The sequence below is a fragment of the Capra hircus genome, chromosome 6, assembly GCF_001704415.2.
Source record: "Capra hircus breed San Clemente chromosome 6, ASM170441v1, whole genome shotgun sequence".
In the NCBI taxonomy this organism is placed as follows: Eukaryota; Metazoa; Chordata; class Mammalia; order Artiodactyla; family Bovidae; genus Capra; species Capra hircus.
The window spans coordinates 12,609,653-12,633,883 of record NC_030813.1 but is presented as its reverse complement, the minus strand read 5'-3'; the positions used below and the strand labels follow the sequence as shown (position 1 = coordinate 12,633,883).

General features: G+C 39.6%; 1 protein-coding gene and 1 long non-coding RNA gene across 5 annotated transcripts in view; one reads left to right on the top strand and one right to left on the bottom strand.

Moving 5' to 3' along the window:
* Positions 1-24,231, top strand: part of ANK2 (ankyrin 2) — a 574,309-nt gene that overhangs the window by 528,490 nt on the left and 21,588 nt on the right. For 2 of the 4 annotated variants that reach the window (XM_018049206.1, XM_018049205.1), the window contains 9 exons: positions 190-401; positions 702-906; positions 3,146-3,242; positions 6,342-6,570; positions 7,826-7,951; positions 10,119-10,241; positions 12,806-12,838; positions 14,743-14,764; positions 17,677-23,925. In XM_018049206.1, coding sequence (XP_017904695.1) covers positions 190-401; positions 702-906; positions 3,146-3,242; positions 6,342-6,570; positions 7,826-7,951; positions 10,119-10,241; positions 12,806-12,838; positions 14,743-14,764; positions 17,677-23,925 — 7,296 coding nt within the window. The remainder of the gene's footprint in view (positions 1-189; positions 402-701; positions 907-3,145; positions 3,243-6,341; positions 6,571-7,825; positions 7,952-10,118; positions 10,242-12,805; positions 12,839-14,742; positions 14,765-17,676; positions 23,926-24,231) is intronic. The other 2 variants (XM_018049207.1, XM_018049208.1) reach the window with 1 other exon arrangement.
* On the bottom strand, positions 11,316-17,805 carry LOC108636203. Its single transcript, XR_001918169.1, has 3 exons — positions 17,721-17,805; positions 14,085-14,179; positions 11,316-12,889 (listed from the first exon to the last, which is right to left on the bottom strand). It is a non-coding gene; the product is annotated as an uncharacterized LOC108636203 (long non-coding RNA).

Here is a 24,231-nt window from a genome sequence, read left to right as displayed (position 1 = left end):
AACCAAATGCTGACAAGTCTTGAGATATTCTGGTATTGTTAGGATAGCCTTGCTTTTAAAATTTTCCTATTATTTAAAAAAGGTTTTTGCTGCCACATCTGTTCAGTGTTAACGTATGCCAGTGAGTTTGCTAGAATGCTTTCAAAAGCGAATCCTTGCTCTGTGAAGATGGGTCATTTCTTATCTCAGTGCTGGATACCCCGGAAGACCTAGAAAAGAAACGGGTCTGCCGCATCATCACCCGTGACTTCCCACAGTACTTTGCGGTGGTGTCTCGCATCAAGCAGGACAGCAACCTGATTGGCCCGGAGGGAGGCGTGCTGAGCAGCACCGTGGTGCCCCAGGTGCAGGCCGTGTTCCCCGAGGGGGCACTGACCAAGCGGATCCGCGTTGGCCTACAGGTACGCCCACAGCAAGATGCAAGTTAACCTAACATGGATTTTATTCCGGTGATTCAGAATCAGCTTTTCAAAAGAGGATTAAATGGCTAAAGCATCCGATTATTCTTGGGTGAGCAAAAGCTGCCCTTAGAAGTCATCAGTGTCATAAAGTTTTATGTGAGTGTTTGGTAACAGTAGGAAATTACAGTTGCCATATTTGAAGACACAAAACTGATTTATGAAATAAAAATGTATTAAGAAATTTGACATGGAATATAATGATGTATTGTTTATTTTAATATTTTTCCTTTCTTTTAAAAGGCTCAACCTATGCACAGTGAGCTGGTTAAGAAGATTCTGGGCAACAAAGCTACCTTCAGCCCTATAGTCACTTTGGAACCTAGAAGAAGAAAATTTCACAAGCCAATTACCATGACCATTCCTGTCCCCAAAGCTTCAAGTGATGTCATGTTGAATGGTTTTGGGGGAGATGCACCAACCTTAAGATTGCTATGCAGCATCACAGGTGAGTCACATAGGACTATTGTGTTAATAATAGAAAGTTCTGGAAGAAGAAACTTAGATTGTAAATACTAAATTACCTTTGTTCTAAGATGCCTGCATCTTACTAATATGCATTAATTCAGGAAAAGCACACTGACTAGGGAAGTGAGAGGGGATAGGAAATGAACTAATATTTTCTAAATAAAGCCTGATGCCAGTCAGACTTTTAGACACTTCAAACACATGGTCATTTTTATCTCCAAAGTAGCCCTCTGAGGAAAGTTTAATCTCATTTTACTAGAAAGGAAACCAAGACTGAGAGAAGTTTTTTTTACAATTTGCCTGAGATTATACTGTAAATATCTGACAGAGTTGGGATTCAAACCCAAGTCCATGTACCTCTAAACCCAAGCTTTAAGCCTTCATTGAAGATATCACTTTATACCTGTGGCAAACTAAATGATACCTTGAATAATTATACCAACTATTTCAAACTTTTCTGTCCAGGAATTGGTTGTGACTTTATCATTAATCTGTTGGCTAACTTCTCAGTTGGAAGTTGCAATAGCTTTCAGTTAACCATCAAACTCCAGAAAGATATTCCCAGGACACTGGTTGTCGCAGACCAATAAAACTACCACAGATGGTGAGAGAGAAAAAAATCCACACAAGTAACCTGTGCTGGAACTACATCATTGAGAATTTCCCTGTTTAACAGAAACTGAATGGTACTAGCATTCAGTAAATATTCATACTGTTTTTAGTAGGAATAATAACCATATCTGCTTCAGTATTATTGGATTTTTTTTCATTTCTCCTCATTTTAGCAGGAATGTTCATCCTTCTTTTATCCTCTCTCTCATTCTTCCTTCTTATCAATGTTTTTTTTTCCTGTACTCTTGATAGCAAACCATTGAGACTTTACCCCACAAGTTTAATAGTATGACATAATTTTAAAATACATGGGGGTTTCGCTGGTGGTCTAGTGGTTAAGACTGTGCTTCCAGTGTAGAGGGCTCAGGTTTGATCCATGGTTGGGGGAACCAAGGTCCTACATGCCACATGGCATGACCACAAAAAAAAAAAAAAAAGACACTCAAAACCAAAACAAAGCAAAAATAATAAAAGAAAATATGTGCCCTAAAATGAGAGTAGTGAGAAATCATATGCTTCACTCAGGGCCTCTCCCAGTTATTCATGTCTGCTTATTATATAGCCTTCCCATACTTACTGATTCATGTGCATGTGATTAATCATCCTATAATATGCTATGTAGCAGTGCAGACGCAAAACAAGTCAGATTGAAAAATGTCCATGGCACATCCTGCCCTTCTAGATGATCAAATGAAGATACCACCTGGGCCTTGACACCATCTAGTCTAGTTATTCTGGGCCTCTGTCTTGGGGTGGATTTGCTCTGAACAACTTCTTAAATTTACTTGTTAATTTTTACAAATATGTTAATAGATTTTTGGATTTTTGTGTTTTGCTCTATTATATAATTGTTTAGAATATATATTTTATGGGCCTCCTAGAATAAGGAATTTTGATAACTCATTCCCTTCTTTAACAATCCTTTAGAGTCAAAATTTGTTTTCCTCTCAAACATATATTTCTCCTGCAATGCCTGAAGACAGTTTTGTCCTTATTTATGCCAACTTAATTTCTCAATAGAAGTGAAAGTCAGCATCACCCTCCAGAGTGATGTGTCGGTGTACAGAGGCATTCACTGATTGGTTCTTTCACTTTGCAATATTTACTGAGCTTTTAATATTTTCCAAGGATTTTTGCCAACCTTCAATCGCAAATTGAAAGGAAATTTTGTTTCTTGAAAATAATTGCCTAAAATATCAAGTGAAAGAGTACTTGGATTTTTGCTTTAACAAAGCATTCAGCTCCTTGGTTAGTCGAAGGATCTTTTAAAATCATCAACTGAATACAATTCAAAATTATCTTCAGAAACTAGCAATTACGATTAAAAAAAAACAACTTTAGAATGTCAGGGAGAGAAAAGAGCACCTAGTAATTTGAAGCAGTTATTCAAATGACCTCCCTTAAATTTTGTTCCGTGAAATGTGGTGTTAATGTCTGTTTTCAGTGTGTCATTTTCTTAGCACGTAGTTTTCAGTCACTTTGTTTCCAGGGTGTCATCCTGAAGAGTGAATGAACGTAGCCAGAAGCCAGAACCACAAAAGCCTTTATTTTATAGCACCGAGTTTGGAGTTCTGCCTAATTTTTTTTCAACAATCCTGTTATTTCAGGTGGAACCACCCCTGCTCAGTGGGAAGATATTACAGGAACTACGCCATTAACATTTGTCAATGAATGTGTTTCCTTTACAACCAATGTGTCTGCCAGGTATGGTTATACTGCACAGAAAAACCATTGGAATTCTGTGCCCAAATGTCTTTTGTTTTACTTTGTCTCATACATTCTTTAAAAGTAATTTTTTGGGGGGTTTGGTTTTAAAAATGGTCTGCATTTACTTTCATGTCTTAAACCAGACTCGCCAGTAAATGTAATAGTGATAATGCATTAATGAAGTATGAAGTACAGCCATTCAGATTAAAATCTAAAGAAAGTAAATTATTGCTGGCTATTACTGTATGACCCAGACTCTAGTTTTAGCAGCCACAGCTAATTTTTCCAGTCCTGAAGGACTTAGGAATGATGAATTTCCTGCTGTCAACAAAATAGCCTGAACTGTTTTTTTTTTTTTTTTCCCAAACAGAATGATAACCAAACCACAGAGCATATCATGGTTTGCTTGCACAGTTTAGAGTTTTCAGTGACTTGTATGCACCATAGCATATTTACACATTTCCTTTTTGTGTCACATATCTTTAAAAAGCTTACGCTGTTTAGTTTCATTGCATGTGTGTACACCAACTCACTAGTTCTCATTTGCTTGATCTTTAATGGATTGCCAAGTGTTTTCCTATTTGTTTAATTTGATTACTATAAACTCTTGTGACTTAAGAAGAGCAAGAGGCAATATGTCCATTTTCTTTTATTTTGTTTTTATTTTTTTACTTTATTTTACTTTACAATACTGCATTGGTTTTGCCATACATCAACATGAATCCACCACGGGTATACACGTGTTCCCAATCCTGAACCCCTCTCCCACCTCCCTCCCCATACCATCTCTCTGGGTCATCCCAGTGCACCAGCCCCAAGCATCCTGTATCCTGCATCGAACCTAGACTGGCAGTTCGTTTCTTATACGATATTATACATGTTTCAGTGCCATTCTCCCAAATCATCCCACCCACTCCCTCTCCCACAGAGTCCAAAAGACCAATACAGTATGCTAACACATATATATGGAATTTAGAAAGATGGTAACGATAAGCCTGTATGCGAGATAGCAAAAGAGACACAGATGTATAGAATATGTCCATTTTAAAGATGAGAAAGCTGAAGTTGAGAGTAGTTAAAGCTTACATTCTTATTCAGGGGGTAAAACGATAGATGCATGAATAACAATGCACAGCAATAGCTGGGTGTGGGCGGAGCCACCCAAAGGGCTCACCCGTGAGTCTCTGGTTCTGTGTGTCTGTGTGCTCTACCATTCACTCATCTCCACTCTAATGCCAGAAAATGACAAGTTCTGAATGGAAAGGTACAAAAGAGTTACTGAAGGAATTCAAAAAAGGGGGTTCCCATCAGGGTGGTCAGAGAGAAGGTAGCCCATGAGATAGACAGAAACCTAACAGGCAGATAAAAGTGGAAAAGAAGGTAACATGAGCTGAGATGCAGAAGGGCATTGGAGGCTGGCAACAATGGAGTCTGTAATTCAGAAATAATGCCAGAATGTTGGTTAACATTATTTACAGCAGGCCTTATAGGAAAGACAAAGAAATCAGGAGTTATTATATTATTATAGGAATAACATCATTCTTTCAGACAGTCGAAGAAGCAGTGAGTCAAGGATAGTTGAATCAGTATAAAGAGGAAGGAGGTAATACTGAGGGCCTGCCAAGGACCAGGAACTAGGCTGCCTTCAAAGCATTACAGTAAATGAAATAGGCCAGACCCAGAAGAACAAATGTTGCATGTCTCCACATAAATGAGGTACCTAGGATAGGCAAGTTCATAGAGACAAAGTTTAATAGAGTTTACCAGGGACTGAGGTGAACAGGAAAGTTCAGAGTTACTGTCTAATGGGTATAGTGTCTCTGTTTGGGATGATGAAACATTTCTGGAAATGGAGAGTGGCTGTGGTTGCATAGTATTTTAAATGTACTACTGCCACTGAATTGCGCACTCAAGAATGGTTAAAATGACAAATTTTATATTATCGTTAGTGCACACAGCCCATTTCTTGGAGTTGAGGCTGCCAGTTAAATTATATTTTATCACAATTAAAAAGTAGAAGAGGAGAGATGGATCAGGAACTTGAAGGAAAGAAAAGTTAAGAAGATAAGGAAATTTCCAAATCTTTAAAGATTATGAGCAATGAGTCAGGAAGGAGGGATCAGTGATGGAGGAAGGTTTCAAAGTGAGAGGATCTGGAAAAAATCTTTGACGTGTATAAAGAGCAAATTAAGAAAATGTGCATCTGATGGTTACTGCTTTTTCTGTGAAGTTACCTTTCTGAAGGCCTGAGGGGTGTCATAAAGGTTTAGCAACATTACTGTAATGTAAAAAATGATATCTAAGGGAAAAAATTACCAAAATATGTCACAGATTTGATTGAAGCTAGAAATGATAAATTATTCACAAAGCCAATAATTTCTTCTATGGATTATATTAAGCAGTATTTAGGAGTTCTGAAGCAAAAGCAGATTTTTTAAAAAAGTAATTTGGTTGATCCAACCTTGGTGACTATGAGTCCTTTGGAAAAGAATGATGAGATGAAGAAACGTTAGGTAGATTTTGTTGAAAAGAGTTTTAGGAAATGAAATGAGGAACAGCAAGGGTGATCAAAGAAAATAGAAACTCATCCAGCAAGATACTGGTATAATACCAGGGTGCACCACAAAAGGATTCTAGACACTGAAGATGTATTTCAGAAGACTGAATACTCAGAAGACTTCCCAAGGAAGAAAGTTACACAGTGTTTAATATTTGGGCTGAAACACCTGCACATCCTTGTCTCTCCCTCCTTCTCATCCATCCTCCTACATTTCCTCCTCCCTGTCTTTTCTTTCCCTTTGTTTTTGCTTTCTCTCATTATCTCCCTCTCTTGCTTCTCACTTTTTCCAAGAGGCATGCAATGATTACTCTGATTATATTGAAGGAACTGATTTATTTTTCATGTAACTGACTATCCTTTTTCATAGTTGTGGAGTCCATGGATACAGAGAGCCGACTGTATTCTGCCTTTTTGTAAAATGAACCTGAGCATCTGTGGATCGCGATATCTGTGGAGTTCCAAGAACCAATCCTCCGTAGATACTGAGGGATGACTGTAATTAAATTTCAGATAACTGACTTTGTTTTATTTTATAGGTTCTGGCTGATCGATTGTCGACAAATTCAGGAATCTGTTACCTTTGCATCACAAGTGTATAGAGAAATTATCTGTGTACCATATATGGCCAAATTTGTAGTGTTTGCCAAATCACATGACCCCATTGAAGCCAGATTGAGGTGTTTCTGCATGACTGATGATAAAGTGGATAAGACCCTGGAACAACAAGAGAACTTTGCTGAGGTGGCCAGAAGCAGGGATGTGGAGGTACTGTGTTTCAAAAACCAATTTATGTTAGCATGTTGTGTACACCTCTTTTAATATATTTAAAATAGTATTTAATAAATGTTATTCAGTCGCTAAGTCGTGTCCAGCTCTTTGCGATCCCATGAACTGTAGCCCACCAGGCTCCTCTGTCCCTGGGATTTCCCAGGCAAGAATACTGGAGTGGGTTGCCATTTCCTCTTCCAAGGGATCTTCCCGACCCAGGGACTGAACCTGCATCTCCTGCACTGGCAGAGGGGTTCTTCATGCTGGGCTGCCAGGGCAGCCCATCTAATAAATAATGCCATCAAAAACAGACCAGCAAACATCTTGATCAGCTAGAAGGCCAGTGTCTACAATGCGCCATTTTCAGCCAATTTGGACCCATTCAGTAAGGATAAAAGGACTCTTTTAAAGACTATTAAGGGAGAAATTATGTATTATCAATAAATTATAAGTATATAAATGGATATAGCAATTTACATGTTGTTATGTTTCCTTGTTCTTTTTTTTTGAGGTGACTATTTATTGGATTTTTTTTCCCCATTATTCTTTAATCATAAAGAAAACAACCTGGACTGGTGGGATGGGTGGGATAGAGGTTCCGGAAGGAAGGGGCATGTGACTCCCGTGGCTGACTCATGCTGATGTACAACAGAAACCAACACAATGTTTTAGAGCAATTACCCTCCAATTAAAATTAAGCAAATTTTAAGGAAATTTAAAAACTAGTAAAGGAAACAGCCCAGGAGGTATATCCTTTGTGTAAACGTGAACATACAATATCCAGGGCTTTGCTACACTAATTTTTCTTATTTCTTAATTTTCCATAAGTGTGTATCTTTGATATTGAATTCAAGTAACCCAATTCATTGTGATGTCAAAAATATAAATTTATGATTTAAAGACATATTGATTTGGGAAAATAACATGGTACAGTGTTAGAAATGAGTACAGTAAGATTAAATCCCCCATGCATTTGAAGATTCCTATTACTAGTAAGGGACTTCCCTGGTGGCTCAGACAGTAAAGGGGTAAAGCATCTGTCTACAATGCAGGAGACCCGGGTTCGAGCCCTGGGTTGGGAAGATCCCCTGGAGAAGGGAGAGGAAGTGCTGGTCCATGCTTGTCACAGATAAGACAAAATGTCAGTTAGGATTTTAAAGATTATTGTATGCACATTTTAAGAATTTTAATGTTCCAGTAATGTAATAATTTCAGCTATGGTATTCTTTTTGTTTTTCTCTATTTTCATCAGGTCTTAGAAGGAAAACCCATCTATGTTGATTGTTTTGGCAACCTGGTGCCATTAACCAAGAGTGGCCAACATCATATATTCAGTTTTTTTGCCTTCAAAGAAAACAGACTTCCTCTCTTTGTCAAGGTAATATATATATGGAATTTGGAAATGTGTTTTATTCAGCATCAAGTAAGGCTTTGACTTCCTTTGGTAGAAGAGAATATTTGCTTTTCAATCATTTCTAATGATTTTTTGTAAGTATTTCTATAAAATTTTAAACTCCTAAAAACTGTTTTTTAAAATTTCAGATTCAACCTTGATTTTTAGTTATAGGCTAAGAATGAGGGACAAATTGCCTACTGATTAATTAGGAAAACTGGTCATTCTTTTCCAAATTTTAAGAGAAGCCTCTCTATTTTTTAACTATTATTTCTTTTAAATATTTGTGCTTAAATTTTTTTTTTTGATATATGAACTTCACAAATGTGGAACCAAAAAGAGTTCTTAGTGACAAATTTTTATAGTAAAAGCTCTTAAAAACCCAGTTAATCTATCAAGAAATTATCCCAGATAGAGCAATAGACTGGATATACGTTCATAAATTCATTCAATAAACATTTGTGGAGACACTTCAATGTACCATGAATTTGTTGTCCCTGTTTAGGAATGTTAATCTAAGTTAGGAATTTATCATATTTAACATATGCAATTTACCATAATTTAACATATGCAAGTTACATTTTAGATACCAGTTCAGAAGAGAACAAAAATGAGTATGAGGGAGAGATTCATGAAATAAAAGGAAACAATAATTCTATTTAAGTTTTAATGTCTGTTTTCTCAAGATCTCTACTGAAAGCCTTCATTGTGCCATTTCTGGTTCAGTGGTTTTCCTGATTAAAGATAGGTTCTTCTAAGGGGTAATGGATCCATTTACTATGCTATGTAATTATGCTAATATTTGATATTGTTAGTGGGCAAAAGTTTTCAAATACAAAAATAGGAAAATGACTTAAATATTTCTCTAAAGAAGATGTACAAATGACCAATAAACACATGAAATGATGTTTAACAGCAGAGAAATTCAAATTCAAACCACTATGAGATACCACTCAGTACTCATTAGGATGGCTATTATCAAAAACAAAACAAAATAGCAAATATTGGTGAGGATATGGAGAAATGGGGACCCTGATGCCTTGCTGGAAAGAATATAAAATGGTGTAGCCATTCCATACTATGGAAAATAGTATGACAGTTCCTCAATAAGTTAAAACATAGAATTAGCATATCATCTAACAATTCCCCAAAAATTGAAAGCAGGGACTCAACCAGTTACTTGCAATATTCATAGCAGCATTATTCCCAATAGACAAAAAGTGGAAATACTCTAAACATCCATCGACAGATGAATGGATATACAAAATGTGATATATGCATACAATGTAATATTATTCAGCCTTAAATGAGTAAAACTAGCCAGACACCAGAAGACAAATATTGTATGTTTCCTCTTACATGAGATACCTAGAGTTGTCAACTAGTCAGAAAATAGAATAGTGGTTACCAGGATATGGGGGAAGGAAGGAATAGAAAACTATTGTTTTATGGAAACAGTTTCAGTCTGTGAAGGTGCAAACATTCTGAAGATGCATGGTGGTAATGATTGTACAACAATGTGTATGTACTTAATGCTAGTAAACTACACATGTAAAAATGGTTGAAATGATGTTTTATGTACAATTTAACACAATTTAAAAAAAAATGAAATTCTGGTATATATTGCAATGTGAATGAATCTTAATAATATTATGCAACCTGAAATAACAAATACAAATGAACAAAGATTGTATAACTCTGTCTATACAAGGTACCTAGAACAAGCAAATTTATAGGGACAGAAAGTTAAGAAGAGGCTGTTAGGTGCTAGAGAGAGAGGAGAATGGGAAGTTATTGCTTAATGGTGTAATGTTGCTGTTTGGGATGATGGGAAATTTTGCGCAGTAGTGATAATCACATAACTTTGTGAATGAGCTTCCTGCCACTGAGTCGTATGCATAACAATGGTAAGAATATAAGTGGGAATGGTCAGTTTTGTGTTACGTACACTTTATCACAATATTTAAAAAGCTGAATGATTTTTTAAATCATTCTGAATGATAATAGGAAAGGGGAAAAGGAACACTTCCAAATCCTCGCTTAGCATCACCAAGTGAATGTTACTTTTCTCTGGTTGTTTTGAGTGTCATCTCACTAAAGTAAACAGTGTGTATCACACGTGAGTGAAGCATGTATGCCTTTCTTGTTCAAGGTACGTGATACGACTCAGGAACCTTGCGGACGACTATCATTTATGAAAGAGCCAAAATCTACAAGAGGCCTGGTGCACCAAGCTATTTGCAACTTAAACATCACCCTGCCAATTTATACGAAGGTATAATAATCTGCTGTAGTGCAATTCAGGCTGTAGAGGATTTGATTTTCAAATCCTTTAGAATAGATACAGGCAAAGACACTGAATGCAACCATGTATAATAGTCATTTTTGATACCCTGTCCAGTTTGTGATTTTCCATTTAAGTAGGGAAAAAAGTAGCTCTACCTTATTTTGCATTAAATTCACTTTGATGGAAAAGTTTCTATAAATATGTATTGGATATGGAAGAGAGAAGATTTCAATGGAAGATGTAACCTTTTGGACTGATTTGGAACATGAAATTACTCACTTTGCCTTCCTTATTGTTTTTATGCGCCCTCCTGGCACCATGCTAGTAGTGCTTTCGACCCTGCCAAAACATTACGAGTCTATTAGCTTCTGTTTACTGCCAGTTCACAGGTGGATTATGTATTATGAAATTCAGAGCAACTTCAGGGTATTTTACCTTGTTGCTAAAATAATTATGTGTTCATTCTGTAACCTGTACTGTCTGGAGAGCATCAGATTCATTGTTCCAACTATTTTAACATGATGAGTATACAAAATACTCACATGTTATAGGAATAGATTTGAAACATTGTTGAAAGGAAAATTAATACTTGACCCAAATCTACTAGAAGTTTTTCTTTCTAGTCAAACTTCTCCTCTTTACAGAATTCCTTGATTACTCTGATAAAATCAAAGAAGACTAGGGAATAGATTAAATGTTGGGAAAAGCTTCTTTTATTTTTTGAAAAATTTTGACCAGTATTCCTTTTTAATGGAAAGTTCCCATGTGGCAATTTACAGAAGGTTATAGCAAGTTTTCAGAGTGTATTTTAGAGGTTGAGAAGTGGGATACTAGCAGGTGAGACTTGGAGGAGAGGTGAAAGGTGAAAGTGAATGTCGCTCAGTCGTGTCTGACTCTTTGCGACCCCGTGGATTCTACAGTCCATGGAATTCTCCAGGCCAGAATACTGAAGTGGGTAGCCTTTCCCTCCTCCTTCAGGGGATCTTCCCAACCCAGGGATCAAACCCAGGTTTCCCTCATTGCAGGCTGATTCTTTATCTACTGAGCCACAAGGGAAGCCCAGGAGGAGAGGTGGAAACATATTTAAAATCCTAAATCTTAACTCTGTGAAGCAGAACATTTTCTATGTTTATTTTCACTCACCATTTTTCATGATTAATTATTCTTACAAATTAGAACTCGGTCACATGGAGAAAACTATGTAGCATCGTATTTAACACTAAGTTCTTATTTAATGATCAAAATGAAATACCACAATCTGCATATGTAAATTTACATGTTATTACAAGAATTAAAATACAGTGATAGGGACATGCATCCAAATAACTGTTATCTAATAGCATTCCAGTGGTAAAGAATGTACTTTGGGGGTTGTAGTGCTGAGTACTTTTGAATCACTGAAGCAGAATGCCAAATAAGAACCACAGAGAAATATGTAAATGCTGGGGCAGTCCATCTGAGTGATGTGTAAAGATGAATGAGCTTTGTCTCTGATTCAAATGAGCTTCCAGTATGCTATAAAAGAAAGCATTTAGTTCATTATTCCTTTTTATATCTAAGTCAAGATATATCCAGCACAGTTATTAATTCTATGATGGTCCCGGACAGCTCTCCATTTAGTAACTAAAACAAAAAGAAAACATTGACAAACATGGTAGAGTTTAGATATATTTTAGAACAGAGTAGCTCTTTATTACAAGAGAACTCCTAAGTATTGCCTGTGTATTGAAAATATCTTCAATGCATGTTCATTTGTGGCTTTTACATGTTTAATCAATACCTGTAATGGCTGAGATAGTCAGTTCAGTTGCTCAGCTGTGTCTGACTCTTTGCGACCCCATGGACTGCAGCACGCCAGGCTTCCCTGTCCTTCACCAGCTCCCGGAGTTTGCTCAAACACATGTCCATTGAGTCGGTGATGTCATCCAACCATCTCATCCTCTGTCATCCCCTTCTCCTCTCGCCTTCAATCTTTCCCAGAGTGAGGGTCTTTTCCAATGAGCCAGTTCTTCGTATCAGGTGGCCAAAGTATTGGAGTTTCAGTTTAAGCATCAGTCCTTCCAATAAATATTCAGGACTGATTTCCTTTAGGATGGACTGGTTGGATCTCCTTGCTGTCCAAGGGACTCTCAAGAGTCTTCTCCAATACCACAGTTCAAAAGCATCAAGATATTATGCTGAAATATTATCATCACCATTTCTGTAGACATATGCCATCAAATCCACGAAATGTCACACTTTGTGACTGCTGGTAACCTATATCTGAAATGAATACATTTATAATATTCGTTCTTTTGTCTAATAGATTAGTATATTTATAATTTTGGTTCTTTTGTCTTTTGACTCTATAGATGTTTGCATTTAAATCAATCTTCTTTAATTTTTGTGCTTGTCTTCTGCAAACTGTTAGTAAGAAAAAATATGTGAATGCTAACTGTATGCTTGCCTGTTGATGTTTATTGTCAGGGTATTTAGTCTTGTCTTTTCTTCTAAATACTCTCTACTCTTCCTGCCCTCTTTCTCCATCTTGCATGGCGTCTTGGGGTGGCCAGGAATCAGAGTCAGATCAAGAACAGGAGGAAGAGGTAATCATATGGCCTTGTCGCTTGTTAATGGCTGTACCATTGCTGTAACCACTGATAAAGAGCACAAGATTAACAGAGAGTGGTTATGCAGTTGTTTTCAGTAATTGAAGGGTCACAGTTTTCCTTAACTCCCTGAACCTGTTTTCTCATGTTACGGACTCATTTCATAGGACGCTAAGACTTCTCTATAAATTATTACCTGTCTGTGCAATAATACAGATTTCTCTACCAATTACTGACAATCAAACCACAGTCTCAGTGGTTCTCAAAGGTTGGTCAGGAGATGCCAGGAGGATAAAACCGTTTCCTTAATACTGAGTCATCATTTGCCTTTCTGCCCCCGTATCCTCACAAGCTACACAGAAGTATTCCAGAGGCTGCATTGCATATGACGACATTCTCACCCCGACATGATGGAATGTGTGCTTGTTTACACTCGGGTTCTTGTATTTTCTCAGCTGTCATTTATAATACAGATACACGTTTATATATATTAAACATAAGCAAAAGTTCTTGAGACTCCCCAGGATTTTTTTAGGAGTATAAAGGGAGTCTTAAGAACAAAAAGTTTGAGAACCACTGAAATCAAAAGGAACATATAGTTCATCCATTTTACTGTACTAATATTATAATGCAGAACTCTACTAATAATGAGCGCTTCTTATAAGGTAGACACTTATATTAAGTATTCCACATACCCCATCAACAGCGATCTCACAGTCATACTAAAAGATGTATATTGTCATACCATAGGTGCTATATGACAGAGGAAAAAAATGAGTCTTAGAGAGGTTACCTTGAATAAATAGCCATTTGAATTATACCTGCTTTGATAGTCAAAGAAAGTATTTTGTTTTCCTAATAAAGATCTGAAAATGCCTAAGCGTTATAGAAACAAAAGAAATTATTGAAAAAGTTACTATACTTAATTAACATATTGCTTCCTATCTCTAAGAAAAATGGAATTGTTATTTGTTTCACATAAATGTTTTCAAATATACCAGTTTTATTTTTTGATGTTATTCTGATGGATTTGAAATACAAAACCCTAAAGAAAAACATAATAAATACCCTTGTGCTCACCAGCTTAAAATTTAAGGCCTTTATCTGTTCAGAGACTACCCATCAATTCCCTTCTTTATTCATACCAGCCGTGGAGCAGGATGAGAGGGGTAATTATAGACTCCTTGTCCTACCGTGTATGACCAGATGCACAATAAACTTACAAGACTGAAGCCATGCTTACCCTCAAGTGTACGGTCACTCTTTGCCTCACATATTCAGTTTCCCTTCTGTAGCTGATGACTCGATCCCCAGGCTGGTCAAAATGACACCTACATACTTTGTTGAGAGAGCAACACAGTTATGAAACCAGTTTTGCTATTATATCCAAATGAGTTTTTCTATTAGGCTTGCAATTTTCTATTGAATATTTTCAGGAACTATTCAGTGCAATAGATCTAGTTTGTGTTATTTTGGGGATTTGGAATTCTGTCTTGTAACTAATAATGAAACTGTTTTTATAGAACATATCACCCTGGCATGTTCTTTGCTTTTTCTCAACTAAATTGACACTTACTGTTTTATACCTACTTCACTTTTTTTTTTCCTGGCCCTTTTCCCTAATATGTATTTCTAACAGCAAACACCTCTAGGTCTTATCTTCCCAAAGAAACATGTTGGGAAGGACTTTCTACCCATAGAGTCTAGAAAGCAGATTTGTTTTTTCCAAAGCTAGGATAAGAATCAAAGACACTCTTGGGGAAGAACTGTAGCAAATTACTCTGACCTTCCTATAACTTATGGTGTCTCCCATGTTTATAATTATGATAGAGTTTATTGTGTACATCGGGGATGTGGGACACAACACTATTTGTAACCAATTTATGTATCTTTTCTTTCAGATCGATATGACATCAGAAAAAAGTAAGATTTCAAATAAAACTGAGTTTGTTTGAAAGCTGGCTACAATAAAGAAAAGCATGAATTAAGATGCAAGCTAGTTGCCATTACTAACCATTATAATAATTATATTTTTATATTATCCTTATTAATCATTAATATATTTTTAGAGAAGCAGCTTGGCCAGTTAAATTATGAATATATCTAATTTGTGAGCAAATTATCAGTAAAATGCAATGATTATTCATCTAAGCATTCACTTTCTTTTGGATCCCTGTTAACCCTGCTTTTGCTGTTATGCTTGTTTAGAAACTCACCATACCGTTTTTGTCCATTTGTTAGCATAACATTGTCATCTCATTTTTTTAAGCTCTGAAGTGACAGTATCACTTTTTATATCAAGCGACCCTAACATCAGTAGAGAGCTCACTACTTATGTAGGCCACACCTGCAAAAGTGATACTGTCTTAATAGTTCTCAGCTAAAGCTAATGTTCCCCTCACACCACCCCCCGACCCCTTGCACCTCTTACTGTGGTGAAGTGTAACTGACTTCTCTAGGGCTGAGGTCTAATTATAAAAGTGTTCTGAAAAAATTAAGAACCAGGAAAAGCAAAAATGAAAACCTCCTGGATGAAATTACTAAGCATAACAGTATGTCATAATGTCATAATAGGGCTAATTTTAAATAATGATGCAAAGCCTAAACATAATATAGTACAGAAAGAACTGATTTTTATAGACATTGAGAGAGCTATCTTAGAGCTCATTTTAGGTTTGTAACATTCAGTTAAATTTTCAGTTTGTTGGCTTGTTTCTGGTGACTAGGTTCTTGTGTGGAAGAAATTGAGTTTTTCAGGATTCTTTCTTACTCTTATGCCCCAAATGCTTTAGAAAAAAAAATCTGATTTTTAATGTTTATTCATCTAAAGATTTACTTTGATTTACTGTATTTCAGAGTGCTATTCCTGAAAAGAGAAAACTTAGAAGTATGTTTAATATGGTCTTTAGGCCCAATGCAGTAATCTTTGGACTCTCCCCCGCCCGCCCCCCTCCCCCCCACCCCCCGCTTTCTTGAAGTCCTAGCACAATGTTAATTTACTGCTAAGTTTTTGAAATACTTTTAATTGAGTCTCTTTACCCTCTTAAATATGAGGGTTGAGATCATGATGTAAGATACAAGCTAGTTGCCATTATTAACCACTATAAATCTTTGTTTAGGACTAGCATATTTAAAATTCTGGATGTTTTCATTGTTTTATATCTGAACAAATCTGTATTAATATAAGTTAAATGTATCTTTATATTGCATTTCACAGAGTATATCCCAACAAATATTCTCTCAAGAGAAGGCAGTTATGTTTATAAAAAATTTTACATTATTATTGATTTCATTAATTCCTTTTTATAAAGAGATTTTATTATTCCACTTTTTTCTTTGGTACCAATGTTTATTTAAATGACCCTTTATTCCTTGGATACAAGCTTACAGGAATTAAAAATTCATCCATCTGGCTCAATCATTTAAAAAAAAAAAGGTTACTATATTGATATAGTGCCATTAATCCTCCTGAATGAATCAAGGTATCGTGACTGTTTAAAAATTTTCAAATATAGGCTTACATTTGGCCTCCCATTGTGGGGGCTACACTGTGCAGCATGTGGGATCTTAGTTCCCCGACCAGGGATCAAATGCTTATCCCCTGTAGTGGCAGCTCTTAACCACTGAACTGCCAGGGAAGTCCCATGTTTGGCTTTCTTTTAGTGTAAAAACAGTCATAAAATAATCTTCATCCAGGTATGAAATAATCTCCAAAGAAGAGCTCTGTTGAAAGGGCTTTTTGAACTAAGGTCTTTTCCTGAGTAAATTCTAAAAGAGTTTGAGTTTTCCTCCTTGCTTTAATGGGTGCAGGCACCCACTGCCCATGCCTCAAGCATACTGCATTGAGCATCTTGTGTATGGACTTTTAGGGAAATAACTATGCTTCACCACAGTCGTTTTCCGCATTTGTTCTAATTTCTCACCATCTTCCCGCCCGTGCATCTCCGCAAGGCTGCCTCTCCCACCAGTTTTAGTGCACCTTTGCTTTGCATGGAAATAACTTGGCTTACATAAACTGTGCGTGTGTCCCGTGTGACTGTCTCTGATTTGGGTTGCCATGCATCACATTTTAACTTTGGACTCACATATAAGTTTAATCACAATCGTTTTTGTTGTTTTTCTTTCCTTTCCTTTCTTTCCCTCCTTGGTCTGTCCATTATGTGTCTAAGCAAGGAGGTTGCTCCAAGGAAAGGACCATGCCTCTCAGCACAAGACTGTTTGTTTCACTGTTAGGTGTGAATTTCCCTTAGATGAAATGCCGGTTTGCAGCTGATTCAGATATATTTTATATAGTCGTTGTATATTGGCAGAACTAAACATGCTGCGTTCCAGATTTTTCTATGATTAAATAATGTATATACATCATTAGGAAGTATTCTGAGTTTGCTACTACTGGCTTTCTCCTAGAGGAAATCAACTATCTGCGATTTCTAATGCTTTTTTCCTTTTTTTTCCCATATTCATTTTTTTTCGACATTGATCTGTAACATCTGAACAATCTTGAGATAGCTCTGTGTAATTTCACTGCGTTCGTTGTTTTGTGATTGTGTGTGTCTTGATTATTTGTTAAAGCTTTGTTATATGTGTGGATGTGCTACAAGTGAGAAAATTAAGCAAGTTATTTCCTGCTCATTTTTCCTTTTCAGTTTTTTTTTCCGTTAGCCTTGCTTTGCTTTTGTATCCTGAGACCTTGTGGATCCACCATTCCCAGCCCATTTTGTTGTCCCTCCCGCCACAACAGGAAAAGACACTGTGTCGTTTCAGTCCTGATTACATTTGCCAATATCTTTTTTGATTTCCATTTTACTTTCGATGTTTTTCCATTCACATCAAAGATGATGAGACAGAATCTACAGAAACATCTGTCCTGAAAAGTCACCTGGTTAATGAAGTTCCTGTCCTGGCAAGTCCGGACTTGCTCTCTGAAGTTTCTGAGATGAAACAAGATTTGATCAAAATGACCGCCATCTTGACCACAGATGGATCTGATAGGGCAGGTTCCATCAAAGTGAAGGAGCTGGTGAAGGCTGCGGAGGAAGAGCCAGGGGAGCCTTTTGAAATTGTTGAAAGAGTTAAAGAGGACTTAGAGAAGGTGAATGAAATCCTGAGAAGCGGAACCTGCACAGGAGATGAAGGCAGTGTGCCAAGGTCTCAGCCAGAGAAAGAGTTAGAGGAGGAGGAGTGGGTCATTGTCAGTGAGGAGGAGATAGAGGAGGCTAAGCAAAAAGCATCTTCAGAGATCACCGAATACCCATGCATAGAAATTAGACTAGATAAAGAGACCAAAGCAGAAGTAGAGAAAGACTCAACGGGGCTAGTGAACTACCTTACTGAGGATCTGAACTCCTACGTGCCTCCTCACGAAGAGCAGCCCCAGAAGGAGCGAGGTATGGTAGGGGAGAAGCGTGAGGCTCAGGGTCCCAGCAGGCGCTCAGAAAGCGAAGGCAAGGATGCACCCTCAGAGGAGACACAGAGTACACAGAAACAGCCCAAACCAAGCCTGGGGATAAAGAAGCCGGTGAGAAGGAAATTAAAGGAGAAACAAAAGCAGAAGGAGGACAGCTCACAAGCTAGTGCAGAAAAAACAGAACTTAAAAAAGGGAGTTCAGAAGAATCATTAGATGAAGACACAGGTTCAGCCCCCGAGCCTCTTCCCGCTGTAAAAGCTACATCACCTTTGATAGAGGAAACGCCCATTGGTTCCATAAAGGACAAGGTGAAGGCCCTTCAGAAACGAGTGGAAGATGAACAGAAAGGTCGAAGCAAGTTGCCTGTCAGAGTCAAAGGCAAAGAGGATGTGCCAAAAAAGATAACACAAAGGACACATTTGGCTGCATCCCCCTCTCTGAAGTCAGAGAGGCATGCGCCAGCATCCGCCTCCTCTAGAACAGAAAGACACACTTCTCTTTCCTCCTCTGCCAAAACAGAAAGGCACCCTCCGGTATCACCGTCGAGTAAGAACGAGAAACACTCACCCGTGTCACCCTCCGCAAAAACTGAAAGGCACTCCCCTGTGTCATCTTCAAGTAAAACTGAGAAACACTCACCCGTGTCACCCTCGACCAAAACGGAAAGACACTCCCCTGTGTCCTCTTCTGCAAAAACAGAAAGACACCCACCTGTTTCACCGTCAGGTAAGACAGATAAACGCCCCCCTGGATCTCCCTCTGGGAGAACCGAGAAACATCCGCCAGTGTCTCCTGGCAGAACAGAGAAACGCTTGCTGGTGTCACCTGCTGGAAGGATGGAAAAGCATTCTCCTGCCTCAAGCTCCGGGAAAACTGAGAAGCACCTGCCAGTGTCACCTTCTGGGAAAACAGACAAACAACCACCTGTCTCCCCCACCTCAAAAACAGAAAGAATCGAGGAGACCATGTCTGTTCGGGAGCTGATGAAAGCTTTCCAGTCAGGTCAGGACCCGTCGAAACACAAGACCGGACTCTTTGAGCACAAATCTGCAAAACAAAAACAGCCACAAGAAAAAGGCAGAGGCCGGCTAGAAAAAGAAAGGGGGCCGATAGTAACCCCAAGAGAAGTGCAGAAAATGGAGAGTCAGACAATCAAACGAGGCCAGAGGTTCCTGGTCACGGGACTCTCAGAACCCAGAAGAGCAGTCCGTGCTTCCTCCACAGGGTTAAAGAGAGAAGATGGGGCTGGAGAAAAGGAGAAATCTCTCAACCACAAAACACCCGAACCTGTTCAGCCAGTGCCTGAAGAAGAAAGCCATAAAGATAGCGAAGTCCCCAAAGAAAAGCTGGCCGACGACCAGGGAGACATGGATCTCCAGATCAGCCCAGACCGGAAAACCTCCACTGACTTTTCTGACGTCATTAAGCAAGAACTGGAAGACAATGACAAATACCAGCAGTTCCGTATGACTGAGGAGCCTGAGAAGGCACAGCTTCACTTAGACCAAGTGCTCACTAGTCCTTTCAACACGACATTTCCACTAGATTACATGAAAGATGAGTTCCTCCCAGCCCTGTCTTTGCAGAGTGGCACTTTACCTGGCAGTTCTGAGAGCCTGAAGCCCGAAGGCGTGGCAGATTCTCCGTGTGGCAGCCTGATGGAAGGGACCCCTCAGATTAGTTCAGAGGAAAGCTATAAGCATGAGGGCCTAGCCGAGACCCCTGAGACAAGCCCAGAGAGCCTTTCCTTCTCGCCAAAGAAAAGTGAGGAGCAAATTGGGGAAACACATGAAACTACCAAGTTAGAAACAGCACCAGAAAGTCATTCCGAAAAAGGACATCCCTCAACCAAAGATGTTGCTGATGGTTCTGAAGGGCAAGGCGCTGCAGTCACCGAGGCAGCAGAGTCCTCTGCTGAGTGTCAGCTGACAGAGGCCACCCCAGACCCTTCCAAAGACATGTGCCCCCCACAAGAAGGCGACAGCCTTGGTGGTCAGAGTGTATCATTAGCAAAAGAAACACCCGAAGGACCGACTGAGGAAGCGACCTGTGACGAAGGTCCGGTTGCACACATTAGTCCATCCCACGAGCCGCAAACTGATACCGAAGCTCAGGAATCCATAGCCACCAAGCCCTCAGAGGAGGCAGAGGCCTCGCCGTTGTCCGAGGCTGCTGTAAAGGCAGGCTCAGGGACTGAACCAAAGCCCCAGGCAGCCATTAGAAGTCCGCAAGGGTTAGAACTCGCACTCCCTAGCCGCGAGAGTGAGGTTTTCAGCCCCGGGGCTGATGAATCCTTCGCTGTGAGCCACAAAGACTCCCTGGAGGCCAGCCCTGTGCTGGAAGATAACTCCTCACACAAAACTCCTGATTCTCTGGAACCGAGTCCCCTGAAGGAATCCCCTTGCCGTGACTCTCTTGAAAGCAGCCCCGTTGAACCAAAGATGAAGGCTGGAATTCTCCCAAGTCACTTTCCTCTTCCCTCAGCTGTTGCCAAGACCGAGCTCTTCACGGAAGTGGCCTCTGTGCGGTCCCGGCTGCTCCGAGACCCCGACGGCAGTGCCGAGGATGACAGCCTCGAGCAGACGTCACTCATGGAGAGCTCGGGGAAGAGCCCCCTTTCCCCAGACACCCCCAGCTCCGAAGAAGTTAGCTACGAGGTCACGCCCAAAACCACAGACACGCCCAAACCAGCTGTGATTCCTGAATGTGCGGAGGAGGACGACTCAGAAAATGGGGAGAAAAAGAGGTTCACACCGGAAGAGGAAATGTTTAAAATGGTAACCAAAGTCAAAACGTTTGATGAACTTGAACAAGAAGCAAAGCAGAAAAGGGACTACAAAAGGGAACCCAAGCAGGAAGAATCTTCTTCATCCTCTGATGCAGATGTCGACTGTTCAGCAGACACGGATGAACCAAAACACACAGAGAGTGTCGAGGATGAAAGTGACGCTCCTGTGGTAGTAACAGCAGAGGGCAGGAAGGCTTCTTCCTCCTCAGAAAGTGAACCTGAGTTGACACAGCTGAAGAAAGGTGCTGACTCAGGTCTCTTGGCAGAGCCAGTTATTCGAGTGCAGCCTCCTTCCCCACTTCCATCCAGCATAGACTCAAATTCCAGTCCTGAAGAAATACAATTCCAGCCCATCGTTTCCAAACAATACACTTTTAAGATGAATGAAGATGCTCAGGAAGATTCAGATAAATCAGAAGAAGAAAAAGATTACAAATCTCGCTTACCTGAAGACAGTCATGCTCTTCCCATTGATGGACCAGAGATATCTTATGATGATCTGAATGGAGATACTTATCAACCAAAACTTTGTGATAGCCTTGGGTGTGAGATTGGGAGTCCTACCAACTCAGCCGCTCCTGTCTCTTCAGGTCTCCGCAGTTCCCCTGGTGACGATGTCAGTGAGCAGCTAGTTATCCATAAGGAATCACTAGCCCTCCAAGACACTAGTGAGAAAGACCTAGAAGAAGAGCTTGATGTTCCTGGAGTCAAATCTCCACAAGCAGATCCCCCCAGTGAAAGCTCTCCATCTTTCTCCTCTTTACCTCTTTGTCCAGCATCTGAAGCAAAAGAATTAGATGAAGACGTGGTCTCTACAGCTTCTGCTACAGAAATGGAGGTTGCAAAAACTGACCAAGCTTTTGAGAGCTTACCAGAGGACTGTTCCATTCAAGATTCACTCATTACTACTCAAACTGATAGATCATCCTTGGATGTTCCGGTGTCAGACCCAACAGAGACGGATGAAATCTATGAGCCTCAAGTCATAAGCCCGTATGAAAATGTTCCTTCTCAATCTTTTTTCTCTGGTGAAGAAAGCAAAACCCAAACAGATACAAGACACACAAGTTTTCATTCTTCTGAAGAGTATTCTGTTACCATCACATCCTCTGTTGAAGATGTAGTAGAGACAAGCTCCTCTGATAAAACTGTTTCAAGTAAAGAAGCTAATTTTGAGGACCAGGTCTTGGAAGTAGAATCCAAGCAAGAGAGTACCTTGCAGGAAGTACAGTCAGATGGAGCCTCCTCATCTTTGGAGACAACTGTACAAAAAACATCAACAGTTGTCAGTGAACAGATAAGCAAAGTCATTATCACAAAAACGGATGTGGATTCTGATTCCTGGAGTGAAATCCGTGAGGATGACGAAGCCTTTGAGGCTCGAGTGAAAGAGGAAGAACAGAAGATATTTGGTTTGATGGTAGACAGACAGTCTCAGGGTACCACCCCTGACACCACTCCTGCTAGGACCCCAACTGAAGAGGGGACCCCAACCAGTGAGCAAAATCCATTTCTCTTTCAGGAAGGAAAATTGTTTGAGATGACCCGAAGTGGTGCCATTGATATGACCAAAAGGTCCTATGCCGATGAAAGCTTTCACTTTTTCCAAATTGGGCAAGAATCCAGGGAAGAGACTCTCTCACAAGACATGAAAGAAGGGGGTACAGGTGCTGAGGCCCCACAGGTGGAGACGTCAGCTGAGTCATTAACACTCTCAGAATCAAAAGAAACAGTGGATGATGAAGCAGAGTTACTCCCAGATGACCTGAGTGAGGAGGTAGAAGAAATACACACTTCAGATACCCCACTTAGCTCCCAAATAGACATTTCAGCCTCCATAGAAACATCCATGAAAGAGGCTACTTCTACAGGGCTTGAGGACCTACCCACCAGGCAAATGGGTGATTCCCTTCCTCTGTCCAGCGTGAAGCAGACCACTTGCCCTGACTTCCCTGAACAAGTTGTACAAGTTCAGTTAGATTTTTCCACAGTCACTAGGTCTATATATTCAGATCGGGGTGATGATTCTCCCGATTCCTCCCCAGAGGAACAGAAATCAGTCATTGAAATCCCTACTGCACCCATGGAGAATGTGCCTTCTACTGAGAGCAAATCCAAAATCCCTGTAAGGACTATCCCCACTTCAACCTCAATACCTCCGTCGGTGGAATATGAGAGTTCCCTTTCTGAAGATTTTCTACCCGGCCTGGATGAGGAAAGTAAAGAAGATGAAGCAAAACCAAAGTCTAAAATCCCCGTGAAAGCACCTGCCCAAAGAGTGGAGCAGCAACCTTCACATCTAGACTCACCTCTAAAGAAGACAGATGGTCCCCAGGGACAGGACTTGACAAGCAGCGCACCAGATGATAGAAGCAAATCTGAATCTGATGCCAGTTTGGGCATGAAGACCAAATGCCGAGTAGAAACTAGAAGTTACATTGAGACAGAAACAGAAAGCATGGGTGAGGAAGAGGAGCTTGAGTTAGAATCAGAGGAAGGGGCCACAAGACCAAAGATATTTACATCCCGATTGCCAGTAAAGAGCAAAAGCACCACATCTTCCTGCAGGGGGCCCACAAGCCCCACAAAAGACAATAAGGAGCATTTCTTTGATCTTTACAGGAACTCCATAGAATTCTTTGAGGAGATTAGTGATGAAGCGTCCAAGTTAGTGGATAGACTTACACAGTCAGAAAGGGAGCAAGATTTAGTTTCAGATGATGAAAGTAGTAGTGCCCTGGAAGTTTCAGTAATTGAAAACCTGCCACCTGTTGAGACCGAGAACTCAATTCCTGAGGACATCTTTGACACAAGGCCCATTTGGGATGAGTCCATTGAGACTCTGATTGAACGCATCCCTGATGAAAATGGCCATGACCGTGCTGAAGGTATTTGCCAGCCACTGGGATTCCCTGTGCTACGCATGTCATAAATTGATATAGTTTTGTTTTTTTTGTATGTCTGTTTTATTTGGTGATTTGTGTCTCATTTCCTTTAAGCTTTCTGTAGTGGTTACTATGTTTGTGTAAGCCCTTTGTGTTTTGTGCTTTCTCTGTATACTCTTGTCCGTGGAAACAATCTCAAGATTGAGTAATGAGAATGCTTATGGAAAACATAAACATGATCTGCAGGCAACCAGGATCTTGCCTTTTCTCTAGCTGCTGCACGTGAGGCCATGCAAGCTTTGAGTTTTG